An 18,230-nucleotide genomic window follows, 5' to 3' on the forward strand; every position below is an offset into this window, starting at 1 on the left:
AGGCAGTGTTTAAGAGAACACAAAGGGTGGTGGATGGGTCCCAAGGCTGAACCCCAAATAAATGAGACCTTACTGCATATTAAAAGGTACAACTTTGAGCTTATAAAAAAGTTTGCTATAAAGATTTTCATGCCCTACTTTTTCTTAACAGAGAATAGGTATCTGGATTTTTTTTCAAGTCCATCTGCTTTTCTCCTCCTTTCATCAAAATTGATTTCTAAAGTAACAAACAATATTAGTAAAATATATTTTCAGAGGAAAAAAGAGCAGCAAGAGCCATCAGATTTATATAAAGGAATACAGCTCCCTCTACATATGATAATATTTTGGACAGCAACACAATTAGGGAAGAAAATACTGTTTTGTTTTGTTTTGTTTTTTCCCAAGAAGAGCTGTCTTCATAGTCTGCTCAGTTTTCTGAGAAGCATCAGCAGGTCAGAAGGCTTGCCAGAGGCAAACCACTTGGTCCCAACATGAAATATGACAATTAATTTGGCATAAAAGAGGCACATGGGAACATTCAGTGGACTAAGAAATAACTATTAGTTATGTAACTACAGATATGAATGTCTTATTATTATACAGACAGGAAGAATTACTAGTATTTTTAGAGGGTATTGTGAGCAGTCAAAAAGCTTGGCAAATTACCTAGAAGTTTTTGAAGTTTTAAGTGATCACAGAGTTGCATCCAATATAATCCCGCCCAATAAAGATTTTTTTTAATGTTGTTACTAAAAGCATGAAATTAACATGTGCTCTCCTGTAGGTACTCCACTGTTGTCCGTACAGAAGATGCATGTGCCTATCTTATACATATGTGTGCACACGTGCACGAGCGCACACACACACACACACACACACACACACACAGGAAGAAAACGAGTGCTAAGAAGCTAAAAGTACTCCAGGCGATCACGACTGTCAGAACGTTAATCTTCTAACGGGGGTAGGAAATGTGGAAGGTTTGCCTTACTTTCGGATCTCAGAGTGAGGGGCTTACGGAGGCAGGACTACACAAGGAAGATGATGAGTGTTTATCATGCAACACAGATACAACAGCAACAAAACCACCCTGTATTGGGTGGGCTTGTCAGCCTGACGGGGACACACATTATGTTGCCATGCAGGAGACTCATAGTTCAAATCTCAATCTTGGTTTTTCATGCCCCAGATCAGAAAAGAAGTGAAGAAACACTGTAGATTGTGCCTTCAAATCCGAGGAAGGAAATACATATGTTACAACCATCGCTATTTTTGCTGAAAAGTGTGAACATAGTTCTCTGAGAATAAGTCTGGCTCCTTTCTGCAATGATGCTACCGTGTCACTGGACCATGTTCAAAGAGGAGAAAAGGTGCTACATCTTGCACAGCAGAAGCAAATACCAGGAGGACAAGAGAGGATTTAAAGGGTTGTGTGAATAAAAGAAAAACACATCCATCAATAAAATTACCCTAAACCTGGAAAGGATTCGTTACACCGTATGTCGGAGAAGAATGTGTGAATGGCAACCCCCAAGAATGAAGACCGTGATCTCCTGCCGGATCGCGGCACATGGAGGCAGCATTCAAGACGTTCCCAAGCGTGCTCCTATCTGTACTTCAATTCGCTATTCCCTTGACCCAGAAGTGGTACGAACGGTATCTGGCTAACACCAGCCATAACTGCCAACCTGGCTGTGAATCTGGGATTGCTAAGGTTCTATGGAAGCCACTGTTCTTCATAAGCCTCTCTGGGAAACCACGAGGGTCGCACCAGGTAATTCTCACCCTGAACCAATTTAAACTGGTGACCTAAAGTCAAGAGGCCCGAGGATCTGAAAAGGATCATTCTTGGAAGTTGGCCACTCTACTCTTGCCCCTAAATGAGTAAAAATAACAACAAAAAACTGGATCTCAATTGGGCACACAACACAGATAATAATTCTTTTATTAACTACATTACAAATGCTTTGAATAAAAACTTAACTGTAACAATAATCATTTAATGGTCAATGATTAATTTTTTTCCACAGATGAGAACCAGTTATTTTTCTTGTTTTCTTCTCCTGAACAGTGAATCAAGGCCATGGTGCTCAAACACAATTGTATTCCTTTCACGTTTCACTACTTTCCAAATCAGAGTCCATCACTTCATTTCAGTTACTCTGGAAAATTGAAAAATGAACATGTAATCACGACTCATATCTATTTTCTACACATTAACAAGTTGATGTATTTTTAAAAAACTGGAATTGTCACATATACGATATCTAAAAATAAAGGAAAAGTATTTAATCTTAGATTTGCAAAGGTCACAGACATAAACCTGGCAAATCATCAGCCTTTTTAGTTGTAGTAAGTAAAAGGCCAGTCAATGCCAAATGAAAAAAAAAAAATCAACAAAGTCTGGTAATCTCAGTTTGCTGGGTTAGCTGAAAAGCCAAGTGATGTTGATTTTTCAAAGCAAAAGATATTGATTACAGAGTAATGTTCTATCCCATTCATTTCAGACCTATATCATTTAAGTAAAATAAAATGTTGATTTGGGCCAGGAGAAAGAGAAAGTGGTACTGTGGTCAATAGAAGGTTAGTTTGAAACTCACTTACTGACCAGAGGCAGACACACTGTGAGCTACAAGCCCACCAGAAACACAGGTTTTTTTTTAAACCAACAAATTCTAAACAGCTAAATATTAGCAAAATTAAGGGAGTTTCAAAGGCCATAATAGATTTTGTGTGCTATGAACACAAAAGAACTACTCTATGCTACAGTGGTTCTAAAGAAAGGAAGAGATACTTGAGGCTCTTGTACTAGTTTTCTGAAAACAGAGGAGTTTCATTTCCTCATACAGCTGCAGAAGGGTGACACTACAGCAAGAAGATAGCAAGGAAATTAAAAAATAAACCATGAGAACGTAAACATGGATAAACCATGCCATAATTCCAGGGACCAGTTCTTTTTTAAAATATCACTTAGTTTATTCTTACCAACTCCAATTTTGTTTTTTTTTCAGAGGGTGGTGGTTGGCAAACAAAACATACATCTTTGTTAATAAAGGCTATGGTTGTGACACAAACTTACAAAAGTGGAATCACTCTGTGATTCCCTGTTGGACATGGCCTAAGCCTTGTTTTAAACTCTGTCCACCAAAACACAATCCGCATGTTTTTAATCTCATGCAAAAACTGCTCTCAGGGGAACGAAGCCCCTCATGTTAAAGGCTTCACTTTGCCACAGAGGTGAAGAGGTAGGTCATGGATGTTACAGCAGTAAAATAGCAAACTATTTACATGATTGACAAATATCAAAGGTATGAAGACATTTTTGATAAGGTAAAAACATAAAGTTATTAAAATGTTAACAGAACTGAAGTACCACAGAATCTTAAGGGACAATCAAAATGAATACTTCTAGTACTCAATAGCTCAGACTTAATTATTATCTTTAAAAACTAACAAAGATGCCCTTGAAATAGTCAACAAAAATTAGAATTTATTAGCCCAGAGTTCCAAAACATGAAGCAAAAGCTCGAGCTACCCAACATTTCTCTCTTAAATCCTCTCCCGTAAGGACAGAACTGAGTCCTGCCTAGAAAAGCAGAGATACTAAGTCCCCATGAATTAAATGCAACAGGTTGCCAACACAAGCACAAAAGAAACTCTGTCAAGATGATAAAGATTTGTGCCAGGTTATCTATGCGTCTTCTAAAAAGCATTTAAAAGTTACAGGCACCAGATACTGCCGGTGAAAAATGTTTTTGAAAAAGCAGTAATTCCTCTTTACTATGCATGAACAATATGACTGGAGGGTCGGATGAGTGACACCCGACAGCTTTTCCTGCACTTGTCTTACAACTTTGAAGAGATTTAAGTTTTACAAATCAAGACATGCAGACCTTTATGATTTGACAGTGTCCCTTTTACATATAAGAGCATACTTTCAAGAAGCCACTTTATTTCTTTTCAGTGTTCTTATTTTAACCGATCTATAATTGTAGGTGCATTTTATACTTACCATCATTCATCATTCCTTTTGATTCTTTAAATGCTAAGAATTAGTAACAAGCCAAGCAGGCAGTTAGTAAGATTCCACAATTAGAAATCATTTCTAAATAAGTAAATATGCAGTAATATCATGCTAACTATTCCACAGCTATAAAGTCAAATTAATTTTAAGTTTATTACTTTATTACAAAAGCCTTTCTGTGGATCATACCCACAGACTCCACAAAGGAAACAAAGTCAGTTGGGAACACAGATCTAGATTTAGGGAGAAAGAAAGTGAGATCCTTGGTCTCATTCCCTGGTAACAGCCTAAATCTGAAACTTATAAATCCGAAAGTGAAATTAATTGAGATTCTTCTCTGTTGTGGGTGTTATGCTTCATCTTGGCTAATATAAGACAAATGTCCCCTCGCCCAAATATTGCTTGGCCAGAGCAAGCAACTCTGGAGAGATAATGAACAGTGCATTCTTCTCAGAAGTTAAGTACAATAGCAGTACTCTGAATAATCAAGAAAAGAGGGGTCCAGGCAAAAACAAAACAAAACAAAACAAAACAAACCTAGATTTCTCCCAAGGCACAGATGGAGCATTCTAACTGCTTTGGGAGGCTAATCAAATTATGATCGGGTAATAGATCAAGAAAAATATACAAGTTTGTAATAACCACATACCATTAAGGGGCTCCTCTACAGCTTTCTGGAAAATATTTAAAATATATTTACGTAAAAATGGAATTTATTTCATGTCCTTTTATACTAAAATTTCTAAATGCTAACATTTAAACTATATAGTAAAGAGTGAATCTTACAGTCTGAAAACAGAATAAGGCAATAAAAGATAAAAAACAAAGCTTGCCAAGTTTATCTAATAGTTTAATAATAACTGTATTAATTTTAAGCAGAATTTCCCACCCATTCTGCTTCTTTTAGTTCAAGAAATTCTAACTTCCCAAAAAGTGCAAACATAAATAGCAATACAAAAATAAATGAAAGAGCTAAATAAGAGGTGAGACCAAAACAAAATCATTTTCAAATCATGCAAACTGATTCAGTAACGAGGAAAGAAAATGTGTTAAGATTTAAGGGTCCAATGGTTGGATTATCTCCAACAGAGGCACTTTAAACACTGCTGGCTGTTGGTGACCAATGTAGCTACAGCACCCATCTTTTTAGCAGAAACACCTGTGGTAAGATTTACCTCTAAGCCCCCCTTGCCTCTCAGGCATGTCTTTTGAGGCTCATCAGACCTAAGGAATATATGTAATCTCCACTTCCTGTCACAGACAGGAGTCTTGATTTTGGCCTTCCAGATAGAGCTATTACTCCTTTCTAGAAGGTGACCTCTCCAGACCTTCTTTCAAGAAAATAGTTCTTGGGCATGTCCTATAACCAGTCTCTACAGGTTGTTGTTGTTGGTTTTTTTTTTTTTTTCCACCTGCTCATTTATCTATTTCAGTTTATCTCTTAAATTTGCTCCTTTTCTTGGAATTTTCTTAGATAGCTTTAAAGGTATCCAAGACATAGTGAAAATTACAGTACAGTACAGAGGAAGAAAAAAATACTTACAAAATGAGGGAAGAAGGGAAATAAATTACAATTCAGAACAGATTTGTTCCAGAAATATTTACATTTATTTTATAGATTATTTTTAATGAAATCAATTTCACACAAATCTCTCTCCCTCAGGTTAAAGCCTGAAATATCATGTTGTATATGCACATCAAATGGAGCCAATGGGTGAGCAGGATACTGCAGTCAGCTTCCTTCAGCAGAGATAATAACCATTATTCTTACACATGAACTTTCCAGTTCTGAGAAGTGAGAAGTCACTTGAATAGTCAGCCCAATCTTAAGGAATCACTGATTCTATTCTATTGCAACTATCATGACCAAACAGGTTTTAAAACAGAGTTGGATCTATTCATGCAAAGTCATGAAATGACTTCTATATTCTCTTATTCCGATGTTATACTACTAAAGAGAGAGCAGAAGTCTTCAACATCTCTATGACCATTCCTCAGTCAAAACCATCAAGTGATCATTCCCAATTCACTTAAGAAAGTTTAACTTACCCTAGGAGGTTGTATAGTCTTCTGATTGGAAGCTGATGTAATTAAAAATTGAGAAAATAAACTGAATAAATTATACAAATGAAGGCAATATAATGTTTCATTTCAATGACCATATAATGATTAATTTCAAATGATTATATGCATTGATAGAATAAAATGATCAAATGATTCATCCACATCAAATAATGAACATCTATCTACCTTCTTTAATTTGCACATGTTGTCTTTCCCCCACATCAGCCACTTGTTACACTTCTTGTTGAAAAATGCTATCATCTGTTCAACCCCACTGTGGACTCTACACCCTTCCCTAACTCAGCCCAGCCAGAAAGTAGACAAAACGTGGAAATGACCAATCTCCACCAGCTACTTCATTGCCTGCCCTTAGCTCACTGTTCTTGTTCCTTGTAGCTCAGTCTTTTCTTCTGCTTCCATCTTTCCATTTTCAAAGCTCCAAATCGCTAACAAACTAAAGAAAATATTCAGATCCTTCTGATTTTAATGAATTATTCTAAGCAGCTAGTTTTAGCCACGATCAACTTCTTCTCTATGTATTCCTACTCAGCTTTCCAAGTTACCCTTGGCACTGCTTCTAAACAGACTGGTTAATGGAGATGAAGGAATACAGGGCATGAAGAAAGTGACAAATGGAAAAAAATATTACTCTAGATGCATGGGGAAAAAGAACTTCCTTACAAAAGCCAAGTGAGAAGGTCCCAGAGCAGCTCAAGCCAGTCTTAAATACAGAATGAGTACTGCATAATCAAAAGCATCAAGCAGCAACATCCTGTGAGCCTGTCGGTAGGAGGGTGAGGGCTACGGGACAGTCAATTATACTGTCCTGGGGGTTGGAGAGAAGCCTGGATTTGATTGTGAGCAGACTCAGGCAAGCCCCAGGGATTGCTCCAGGGTTCTGTGCTCCCTACTTATAGCTCCTCCTCCTTCATGCCCACCCCTAACAAGCTTCCAAAACTGATGGGCAATGGAAGTGAGACCCTATCCAAGGGCAGCCAGTGTACAAACTAGCCAGAAGCTGAGACACTGTCTCAGAGACCACAGCAACTGACTAGCCTGAAAACCTTTTCTCTCCCATTGGAGCACTTAGAGAAGAAACAGAAAGAAGACCAGAAAGCTGGGAGATGGAAAGAAAGGTGACAAGGAGACAGCAAGCCAGGGGAGGAGCTCAAGGCTTAAAGACAAAGGTAATAGAAACTACCAGTGAGAAGACAAGAATAAAATACAAGATAAGGCCATAAAGAGGAGGATAAGCTTGTAGGGAAAGAATCAGAGAGGAACTTGATAATAAAACTGACAGATGGGCACTGACTAACTCCTGTTACTTAGAGGGTGACATGATGGCTCAGTTCTTAGAACTGCATTGGATCCTTCCAATTCCTAAACTGCTTACTGTTCTAGTCCCGGTGAAGCCTGCCTGTGTCCCAGCTCTCAGGAGATTCCCTTCTCTGTTAGTATTATGGGTTGCCTTAAAATAAAGCTCCCTTACTAGATGCCCCTGGGGAGTGGTATGATCCTGGCAGCCAAACAAGAAAACCACATTTTAAAGTAGTATGGAGTGGGATGCCTGACTGGCTCAGTCAGTAGAGCATGTGACTCTTGATCTCAGGGTTCTGAGCTCGAGCCCCACGATGGGTGTAGAGATTACTTAAGAAAAAAATCTTAAAAAAAAAAAAATAGTAGTAGGGAGTGAAATGGGTTGGGAATGTGGGTGGGTGAGTCACATTTAGCAGTCCCCCAAAGAAGCCAGGAAGAATTACAGAACTTCATTAAGGATCATCATTGTAGCTACGTGTATATACAACTTACTTCAACTAAACCATGCCCTCTATGCTCTATCAAGGAAAAGAAAACAGCTGTGAAAATTTCTGACTGGTCGTGTGAAGGGTCAGAGGTTAAGATTTTAGGTCTACATTTTCGAGATCATAAATTTATTTATCAGAATTATTATTAAGAACTTCCAAGTAACTCCTTTTCTGTCCTAATAATGTGTAAAGAATAGTTTCTGAGTTCCAATTCTCAGGTCCAAGGAATATCAGTTTGTCTAGACCACTCTGAAAAAGACCTCCCTAAAGAACAATGATGAAGAAGGAAAAGAGTCAGCTGTGCTTCCTCTAATACTGTAAGATCCAAAAGTACAGAAGTTCATTTCATTTGAGTTAATCTTTTTCCATAGACATATGATCATTGTGACAAAATTACTGTGCTTTACTTGCTACTATCATGGTTCTAAGGCACTGACAGCTACACATATGTATGTAGTTAAACATACATATATACTAAATATATATAAATACATATGTAAACTATCTATTTTATACATATTTATAAATACACATTATATAACATATTTTATGTAATGTATATTTATATAATATATATTTACATAATATATTTATTAAATATAAATACATTTATTATATATAAATTGTTTATTATATATAATATATTTATATTCATATTATTTATTTATTTTTAAACCACAAGCCTTACAGACTCCATACAAGCTCCCTTGCATAGTTTCTTCTTGATTTATTCTTCTCTCCCTGAAACACCTGACCACACAGTACAAATGTTTTTCTAGGTTTTGAATTTTCAGGACTATTTTTCCTACTGATATCAGACTCACCTTTCCTTAACAATGGGCTATAAACTATCACTAGATTTTATATATATATATATATATATATTTTTTTTTTTTTCCCATGTCATTCTAAAACAACTATGATGTTATGGTAAATGTGGCTTCTGTATACTACTAAGTTGATTTGTATCAAGACATATTAATATGTACTTCTATGGAACTAAGTGGTAATGGCTTTAAAAAAATGAACAAGCACTGACTTATAAATAATGGATACTGATGTCACATACAAACAACAAGCCTAACTCTAGTGAGTTTAGTAAGTTCTACTTAATTTGCTGTATGATCTCACATTGTTATTGTTTCTAGCCTGAATTTCATTCTGCAAAACTTAGATGCTTCCAGAAACAAAATGAAATGCAACATGGTTTAAAAAGACCACAAGAAATGAAATTTAGAAATCTTACTTCTAGAGCAACCATTAAGGCTACAAATTTAAGCTTGGAAATCATAAAAACAACAAAAGTTAAATTTCTCATAGGGTCATTAACTTACTCTTGAAGTTAGCTTGGATTTTTAACAAAGACAACAACAACAACAAAAAACCCTGAGGATTTTACTGCATTTAAGTCAAGACACATTCATTAAGCTTTTCCAAAACAGAGCATCAGCAATGAGTAAAATTTATTTTGGGAACATTTACAATTTTTACCTCCTGATAAAAATGCTAAAATTTGCAACCTTAATGTTACAGATACTCACACTGATACATTAAGATTATTTTAAGAAAAACACATCAATTTTCCCATTCTACCACATTATCTAAAGAGCAAGTTTTCTGTACCTTTTCTCTTCTTGCCCTTCAACTGACCGAAGGTGTGCCTCTGAATTCTGGCATCAGACAAGTTGATTTGGAAAGTTAACTTAGAATATTCTCAAAATGTCAATAAAATTGGACTAACTTAACTTACATGTGATATATTTATATGCTAAACTATGGTAAAGAAAAAGTAATCTTGGGAACTTTACAAGATTTCACTTTCAGTTTGGTTTTTAAGGTGAGAACAGTATGTGTATAACTACAGTGGTTTCACAGACTTCTTTGGGATATAAACAACGGAGAAGGGAGAGAGCAGGGCCAAGGAGGTGGCAGTTAGACGATGCCTATTTCCACCTGAGGCAGCATTCCACACTTGTTGGCAACTCTACTGAGCATCATTCTTTAGACATGGAAGGCTTGGGGGGAGCGTGGGAGTAAGGGAGTTCGAACCACATAATGAAGAATAAAAAGAACAATGAGCTATCAGTCAAAGACACCTAATATGACATCATGCTCCAGGACACATACTGTTCTCAAGCACTCATTCTTAAGAAACAACATAACCAGAGTGTCATCTTCAAGAACCACACAAACAGTGATCTGAATACTCAACAAAAAGAGAGTATGTATCAACATTCATAATGTGATGCTTCTGACAGCTCCAAATGAACACCATTCTGCTGAGAAGTCTTCACTGTGATTATGGACTTAGGAGTTAAGAACTAAGAAAATTTCATTGAAGTTAACGACTCTGACTTATGAACACATGAACCAAAGATAGGGAGATTTTAGTTAAGTATTTTAATTTTTTTTATCTAGTAAGCATTAACTAAATACGGACAAAGAATATGTAACAAAGTTACATATGATCAATCAGTAAAAGCTAAAGTTCAGAAACAAAGGCAAAATTTCTTTGAGAGTATTACATAAGTCATATGGAAAATTATTTGACCATAACAATTCAAGGTTTATATTAATTTTTGGAAACACAGTAAAGTCCACCTAAAGCAGAAACACTGATTTTTTTCTACTCCACTATTTGGCAACTTTAGATTATTTTGACAAATGCTTAAGACTTTGCTTTACTTCTTAAATACAAAAACAATTTTTTAAAGGGATACTAATGTAAACCAATTATAGGAAACATTTTTAGCTTAAATAAGAAAACACACTAGCATCTGCCTCTCTATATATAAAATAAGAATTTATATAGAAAACTGACAGATTAAATATAAAGTTCAGAAACAAAATGCTAATTCCCCATTTCTTAATAACTGATTTTAAAAAAAGTAATAAAAACGACATGGATGGATCTAGGCGGTGTGATGGTAAGTGAAGTCAGTTAGTCTGAGAAAGACAAATACCATATGATTCCACTCATACGCAGAACTTAAGAAACAAAACAAACAAGGAAAAAGAGACAAAAAATAAGATTCTTAACTATAGAAAACAAACTGGTGGTTGCCAGAGGGGAGGTGAGTGGGGGGATGGGTAAAACAGGTGATGGGGATGAAAGTTAAAAAGGACACACATCATGATGAGCATAATGTATAGAACTGCTGAATCACTATATTGTACACCTGAAACTAACATAACACTGCGTGTTAATTATTTAAAAACCATTAAATAAATATTTAAAAAGGTAGTAAGTCCCTAAATTTTATAAGTCCGTATCTTTATTATATTAGTTTTAACTACAAATGTTTAAAAGTCAAGTAAAGTCAGAAGACACTGTTCTTTAACAAAAGTGACAGATTTTGAATTTCAACCTGTCTCCTTAGGGGTGTCAAGGTCTGTAAAGAGTACGCAAGAACAGCAAGTAACAAACGGGTCTCTGTGAAAGAGCTAGTTCTCATAAAAACAATGGGCCAGTTAAAAATTCTTTCCTATTAAATCCTCAACATTCTCTCTTTTTAGTTGGTATAAAAAAGTCTATACATTCTAAACAAAAGCCATTTTCTTTTAAACTAGTTTATAATCTAAACTTTTCATTAATTCTTATTACTTCTCTATCCTCTTTCATCACCCCCACATCATTCTAATTTTATTATTTAAAAAATACAGCTGCATTCATGGTATTTTCTCATTTTTGGAAACACTGATGAATTTCCTTAGTCATAAATTATAAGATCCAATCAAAAGAATTTTCCAAATTATATATTTGAATTCTTAGCATAGGTGAACAAAAATAAGATTGACTTACCAACAAGTTTCATATAAACTAATCCAAGTAATTCTGCTAGAGCTATAATACCCAAACCTGAAATCAGAAGAGGGCCATGCACTGGGTTGCACTCTGTAAAAATAGTGAAATTTCATGTTAGAGACCTACATGAAATAAGTGAACTTTTATTTTTTCTAATTTTTTTTAAAAGATTTTATTTATTTGACAGAGATCACAAGCAGGCAGAGGGGCAGGTGGGGCGGGGGGTCGGGGAAAGCAGGCTCCCTGCTGAGCAGAGATTCCAATGTGGGGCTCAATCTCAGGACCCTGGGATCATGACCCGAGCCGAAGGCAGAGGCTTAACCCACTGAGCCACCCAGGTACCCCAATAAATGAACTTCTAAAAAGACCCAGCAATAATAGTAATATATCAAGGTTTTTTGTTTTTTTTTTTTATTAAAGATTTTTATTTATTTATTTGACAGAGAGAGATCACAAGTAGGCAGAGAGGCAGGCAGAGAGAGAGGAGGAAGCAGGCTCCCCACTGAGCAGAGAGCCCGATGCGGGACTCGATCCCAGGACCCCGAGATCATGACCTGAGCTGAAGGCAGCGGCCTAACCCACTGAGCCACCCAGGCGCCCAATAAATCAAGTTTTAAGGAGAATAATTCTTTTTCTAATTACTAAGAAACAAAAATTATCTCTATAAATTCATTATTAACTCAGTCAGTGAAATGACTCCAAATTATTAAAAGAAAAAAATTTTCATTTGTCTAACATGTACCTTATCATACCAAGACTAATGGAAAATAGTGTGTAAAACCTAGATGTTCTAACCAACTGGAGCTTGGTCATTTAAAAAAAATTCTCCCACAAATATAGGCATAGCAGTTTGGCTGCTAGGAAAATCAGCCCACAAGCCATATACAGCCAGTATTCTCATGGCAATATGGAAAACACTATATTCTCAGCGGGGGAAAAAAATGAGAGTTAAAAAAAGAAAAGCTTACAACACCAAATGCTGGCAAGTATGTGGAGCAACAGGAACTCTCATTCACTGCTGGTGGGAACGCAAAATGGCACAGCCACTTTGCAAGACAGTTTGGTGATTTGTTACACAACTAAATATACTCTTAACAATCCAGCAATCACACTCCTTGGTATTTACTTAAATGAAGTTGAAAACTATGTCTACACCGAAACATGCCCACATGTTTATAAGTAGCTTTATTCTTAATCATCAAAAAGAGAACGCAGCCAGGATGTCCTTCAGCAGGTGAATGGGTAAAGAAGAAGAGGAAGAAGACTGTTGCTCAAGAGAAATTCCTAGTAAGACAAACTGGGACTAGAGAAGAACGTAACCCTTACCTGAGACACAGAGGCTTAGTCCAACCACAGAAAGCACATAGCCCAGTACCTGGAGTATTAGTATGGCAATGGTGAAGGGAGAGATCCAAACACCTGGAGGAGAAAAGAATGGGTTGAGAGCACGTAAGAAGCAATCACACCTCCTTGCATTCTGTACAGTCAGAAATAACGTCCAGTGACCAAAGGCTGACTCTGGATTTCCTTGTCAGATGGTAGCTTCTTTCCCAATGATCTAAACTTCGCCTTTTCACACAAGTAGTTAGTTACAGATTCATATGTTCAGCAGTCTTTTATTTTCACACTGAGCTCAGCTGGATTGGTATTTTTTACCCAAAATCTTAGAACAGTGCTGCTTTTACCACGTTTGGGCATTTTACAGTATGAATGGCTATTATGGATGACTTTGCCACATGCACATAAATTGCTCTGCTGGAGAGAACTGTTCTGCAAACAGGCCATTGTAAACATCACAACCTCTGTCTTGTGTGCTAGATCTTCAATTTTGCAACAAATTAATAAATTTTAATCAAGCCAGAGATAAACTCTAAGACCAAGAGTTAAATGTACAAATAGAAAAAAACAGACTGTAGTAAGACAAAAATATGTTAGTGACTGACTCCAAAAAAAGCAATGAAGATTATTATCAACTATAGGTTGGATATCTGTATCATCTTTTAAAACTACAATGTTAAAATTTGCCAATAACTCAAAAAGAAATACATTTCTACTATTTTCAATTAATAGGCTTATTTTATAGAATTTTTTAACAGAGAGGCTTAGCAAAAAAAAAATGTTGAATATCTACTTATAATTTGAAAAAGCTGAAATAAAAATATGAAGATAACCATTAAGAAATTAAATAACATAATTTGATAAATCCACTGCCTAGCATCAAAGATACATGAAAATTACTTTTTACAAAAAAACAGAATGCTTTGAAAACCTAAGCTAACCTTAAATTTAATCCATACTGGGAAAATGTCACTAAGACTAGCTTGGAAAATGTTTTAATAAGCCAATTTTTAATTGAGTTGTAAAAAAAAAATACAAGAAATATTTCAACCAAAGTATTTTAAAATGAAAAAGGCAGACAAAATCATGCCATAACAAATACTCACCTATTATAAACACACAGTACTGAAGTAATATTAATATCACTGTAGGAATTACAATTAAACCAAGTCCACAAGAATTTTTTGTTGAATATTCACCTGTTAATAAAAAAATATTTAAAATATTATCTGACATACTTCCTACTCTGCAGGAAGTTAAAATACTTAAACTTACTAAATGTATTAGTCCCAATACTTCTCTTACAAAACTAAAAAGTTTTAAAAATATATTTCTCCCAAAACTTCACACAAAATCACTATTTTCAGATTAAGACCAAACTTAAAACATGTGAACACCAACATCTAAGTCTCAACATGTCAAAATCTTGAATTGGCTCTGCCTCTTCAACTACCTTACAGAATTCCAGGGAGAAACTCTCGAGTCACCTCTTGCCACTCCCTTCACTTGCTAGGTTCAATCTGTCCCAAAGTCAACACAGTTGTTCTCTCAAGGGATTTTCTGAATTCATCTCCTTCCTCCCTGTGTTCTAACTGCAGAGGCAAACAGAGCTGCCAAACTTATGTGCCTAAACCTTATATCTATACTGCGTTCAGCTCAAAAAATGACAATGGCGGGACGCCTGGGTGGCTCAGTGGGTTAAAGTCTCTGCCTTTGGCTCAGGTCATGATCTCAGGGTCCTGGATGGAGCCCCATGTCGGGCTCTCTGTTCTGCAGGAAGCCTACTTCCTTCTCTCTCTCTGCCTGCCTCTCCGCCTACTTGTGATCTCTCTCTCTGTCAAATAAATAAATAAAATCTTTAAAAAAAAAATGACAATGGCTATCTTCAGTCTACATTGTGGGTCCCACGCTATCTTTGCCATCTCTCCATGTGCAACATACCCTTTCTTTCCACTCCCATTCCCATCCTCTGAACACAAGTGGTTTCGGACAGACTTCCCATATTCATTCCCACTTCCATGTCTTGGCAAATGAAGTTTGCCTCTACAGTGGGTTGAATGATGGCCGTAAAGATATGCCTACCTCCAAATCCCCAGAATCTGTGAATATTAACTTATGTGGCAAAAGAGTGTTACATTATATAGCAAAGGATGATTAAGTTATGGATCCTGAAAGGAGGAGTTCACCCTGGTTTATCCAGGTTGGCCCTAAATGACAAGTGTCTTTGTAAGACAGAGGTGGAGGGAGATTTGACAAAGACACCATGGAGGCAGAAACTGGAATTATGGCACCACAAGCCAAGGAGCTGCAGACTGCCAGCAAACACCAGAAGCTAGAGGAGACAAAAAATGGATTCTCCCCTAGAGCCTCAGGAGGGATTATGGCACTGATGACATCTTTATTTCAGATTTATGAACTCCAGAACTGTGAGAAAATTTCTACTGTTTTAGGACGCTCACTTTGTGGTTATGTGTTACAGCAGCCCTAGGAAACTAACACCTCCCTGCCCCCAACCTGGCCATCTCCATTAACCCTGTCTCCCTCAGATAACCGCATTTCTTACCTGGGACGAAAAGAATGGCTCCGACAATGACAACTATAGTGAGCACTAGTCCACCAACAAATAAAAGAATGGTTTTCTCCTTCACAAGACTGGATTTATATTTAATTGCTTAAAAAGAAAACAAAGAATTACATGAGCCAAATCACAAAAAGTAAAGCCACTTCTGTAACTTATAAAGTGCAGGGACAAGATGATAACTTACTATAATTGAATAATCCTTCAGGAACAACTCCTTCATATCATGTCAAGCCACCCCAAATCCTTTTCATAATAAGTCAATGTCTAAATATTGTCATGGTACTACCATGACATATGGAAAATGAATTTAAAGGTGATACTTTATTCTCCTACACTTTAAGGAATGAAGTTATATATATCAGGCTTTCTCAATTAAGGTATTATTAACATTTCGGGCCAGATAACTCCTTGGGCATGAGGGGGAGGGGGGCCATTCCGTGTATTATTCAATGTTTAGTAATATCGCTGGCTTCTACTCACTATATGCCATCAACAGCGCCCCAGTGCTGTCAATCAAAAATATCTCCAGACATTATTAAATGTTCCCTGAGGAAGAAAACTGTCTCAGGTTTACAACTGATATACATAACACTGATGAGAAATAGCTGGCTATTTAATAATACTGAGAAAAAGAGAACTTTATTTCACCTTTATAAAATTAGGAAAGCATTTGGAATTCTAGATAATTTTGTTTTGAAAAAGCAGAATCAACACTGGACAACTCATACCCTCTTGATATCCTGATGGCAGAAGATGCTTAATTGTTCAATTAAAATAATTTTTTGAAAATAAACCACAAATAATAGCACTAGTCATACATGTTACTATTTCTGATGCTAGCTCTACTGTCAAGTATCTGGTACCTTCTCTGAAACAACATAATAGATAAGCTTAAAAATATTATATTATAGTTGCCCCTTAAAATCTGAGTATAACTTCTGACTCCCTCAAAACTTCACAACTAATAGCCACTGTTGACCAGAAGCCTTACCAGTAACATAAAGTCAAGTAACACATATTTTGTATATGTATTAGATACTGTGTTCTTATAATAAAGTAAGCTAGAGAAAGGAAAATACTGTAAATACTGTATTCTTATAATAAATAATACTGTAAATACTATATTCTTATAATAAATAAAGTAAGCTAGAGAAAGGAAAATGTTATTAAGAAAATCATAAAGAAGGGAAAATACATTTATGGTACTGAACCATAAAAAATCCACATATAAGTGGACCCACAGAATTCAAAATCATGTTCAAGAGTTAACTGTATTCCTTTTCCTATATATTCACCTTTTGGGTTTTGTTTTAGTTAATATTAAAGTTAATCTTTCACCACGAAAGGTGATAAAAGCAACCTAAAAGCAGACTGAGTAGCAGAGTGTATGACTGAAATTATGCTGTTTCATACACACAATATTTTCTACACCAGTAGTCAATGAGTGTCCTGAGGGGGAGAATTTTTAACTGTTGTATTTAGCATTTATCTTGTTTCCATTAAAATGACAAATGTGTCAAAAATACTAAAAAGAATAAATAAACCCCTAAATGACCCCAACAAAATCTACATATAAGGTATTATACAGTGGAACCTCAGGTTCCACTGTAATCTATGGTTAAAAATGTTAAGGTAAGATGCAGGCACCCAGAGGTTTTTTACATCTCCACCTATTTTAGGTGGCAATCATCCTTTAGATTCTAACCTCAACTTTAGTCTCTTAGGGGGAGATGGAGGACTAAGCAATAATCCTCCCTGAAGCAGAGTAACTGAATCCACATTCATCAGAAAAGAGTGAGAATCAATTTGGCAAGTTCCCCAAGCTTTCATTTGATCCATCTGGCCTTGAAACTTAGATGACTATGACTCAGTCATGTTCCTGACTTATTATAGGGCACAGATTGTCACATCTTTCCTATTTTCTAAGCTCAAACACTGTCTAGGATGAAATTCCAAGTATAGGTCACAAAAGGCACAAACATGGTTAAAAAAAAAACAAAAACTTTCTCTAGACATAGACATAGGTCAGTCTTTCCATTTAGACCTACGCATACTATTACCTAAATAGAATTTGAAAGTTCTGCAAAGGGGTTGTAAAATAGAAGCTGTGTTTCAAATGTACTTCACAATCAATAAAACATTTATGAGACTCTTACAGGTTTAATTCAACACACAGAAGAGCTACTAAAATCAAGCAGCAAAAATTCCACCTTGGAGTATAGTAGAAGTTCACGCAAAAAGGCAGACATATCATTCTTAAAAATCAGAGTGTGAACTTCATATAAAATTCTGCCTTTTCAGACATAGAAGAGCTGTAGGAGAAAAACAATGTCACGAAATAAACAACAATAGCCACAAAAATAAACCATCAGCAAATGCTACTATTGGCAGTGTTTTACCATAGAATAGACTTTTCAAACATTGGCATATAAATACACTCCATGTTGAAGGTAACTGTTCTTGTTAATTGGTTCAACTACTATTTCTTCTCAAGGCTACCTCCCTCTTCCTTAAATTAAGCAGCCATTTCTATCAGATATATCAGTGGGGTCTAACTTATGCAACTATAGGCAATCAAAGAGTATCTTCACGTTTTCTTTAGCAAACCTTTAAAAAGAGTTTCTTCTAACT

At 36.0% G+C, this 18,230-nt stretch overlaps 1 protein-coding gene across 12 annotated transcripts in view; it reads right to left on the minus strand.

Annotated features, from left to right (window-relative positions):
• Nucleotides 1-1,897: 1,897 nt before the first annotated feature.
• The window catches only part of CD47 (CD47 molecule), a 47,569-nt gene continuing 31,236 nt past the window's right edge, over nucleotides 1,898-18,230 (minus strand). For 2 of the 12 annotated variants that reach the window (XM_082697068.1, XM_082697069.1), the window contains exons 4-8: nucleotides 15,582-15,689; nucleotides 14,125-14,217; nucleotides 13,007-13,099; nucleotides 11,678-11,770; nucleotides 1,898-2,144 (exon numbers count right to left, since the gene is read on the minus strand). In XM_082697068.1, the coding sequence (XP_082553194.1) occupies nucleotides 2,140-2,144; nucleotides 11,678-11,770; nucleotides 13,007-13,099; nucleotides 14,125-14,217; nucleotides 15,582-15,689 (392 nt within the window). In that variant the 3' untranslated portion in view covers nucleotides 1,898-2,139. Of the gene's footprint in view, nucleotides 2,145-3,994; nucleotides 4,028-4,655; nucleotides 4,681-6,036; nucleotides 6,088-9,498; nucleotides 9,546-11,677; nucleotides 11,771-13,006; nucleotides 13,100-14,124; nucleotides 14,218-15,581; nucleotides 15,690-18,230 lie in introns of all 12 variants that reach the window. The other 10 variants (XR_014302335.1, XR_014302334.1, XR_014302337.1 and 7 more) reach the window with 10 other exon arrangements.

This window comes from Mustela nivalis (genome assembly GCF_964662115.1).
Source record: "Mustela nivalis genome assembly, chromosome: 1".
In the NCBI taxonomy this organism is placed as follows: domain Eukaryota; kingdom Metazoa; phylum Chordata; class Mammalia; order Carnivora; family Mustelidae; genus Mustela; species Mustela nivalis.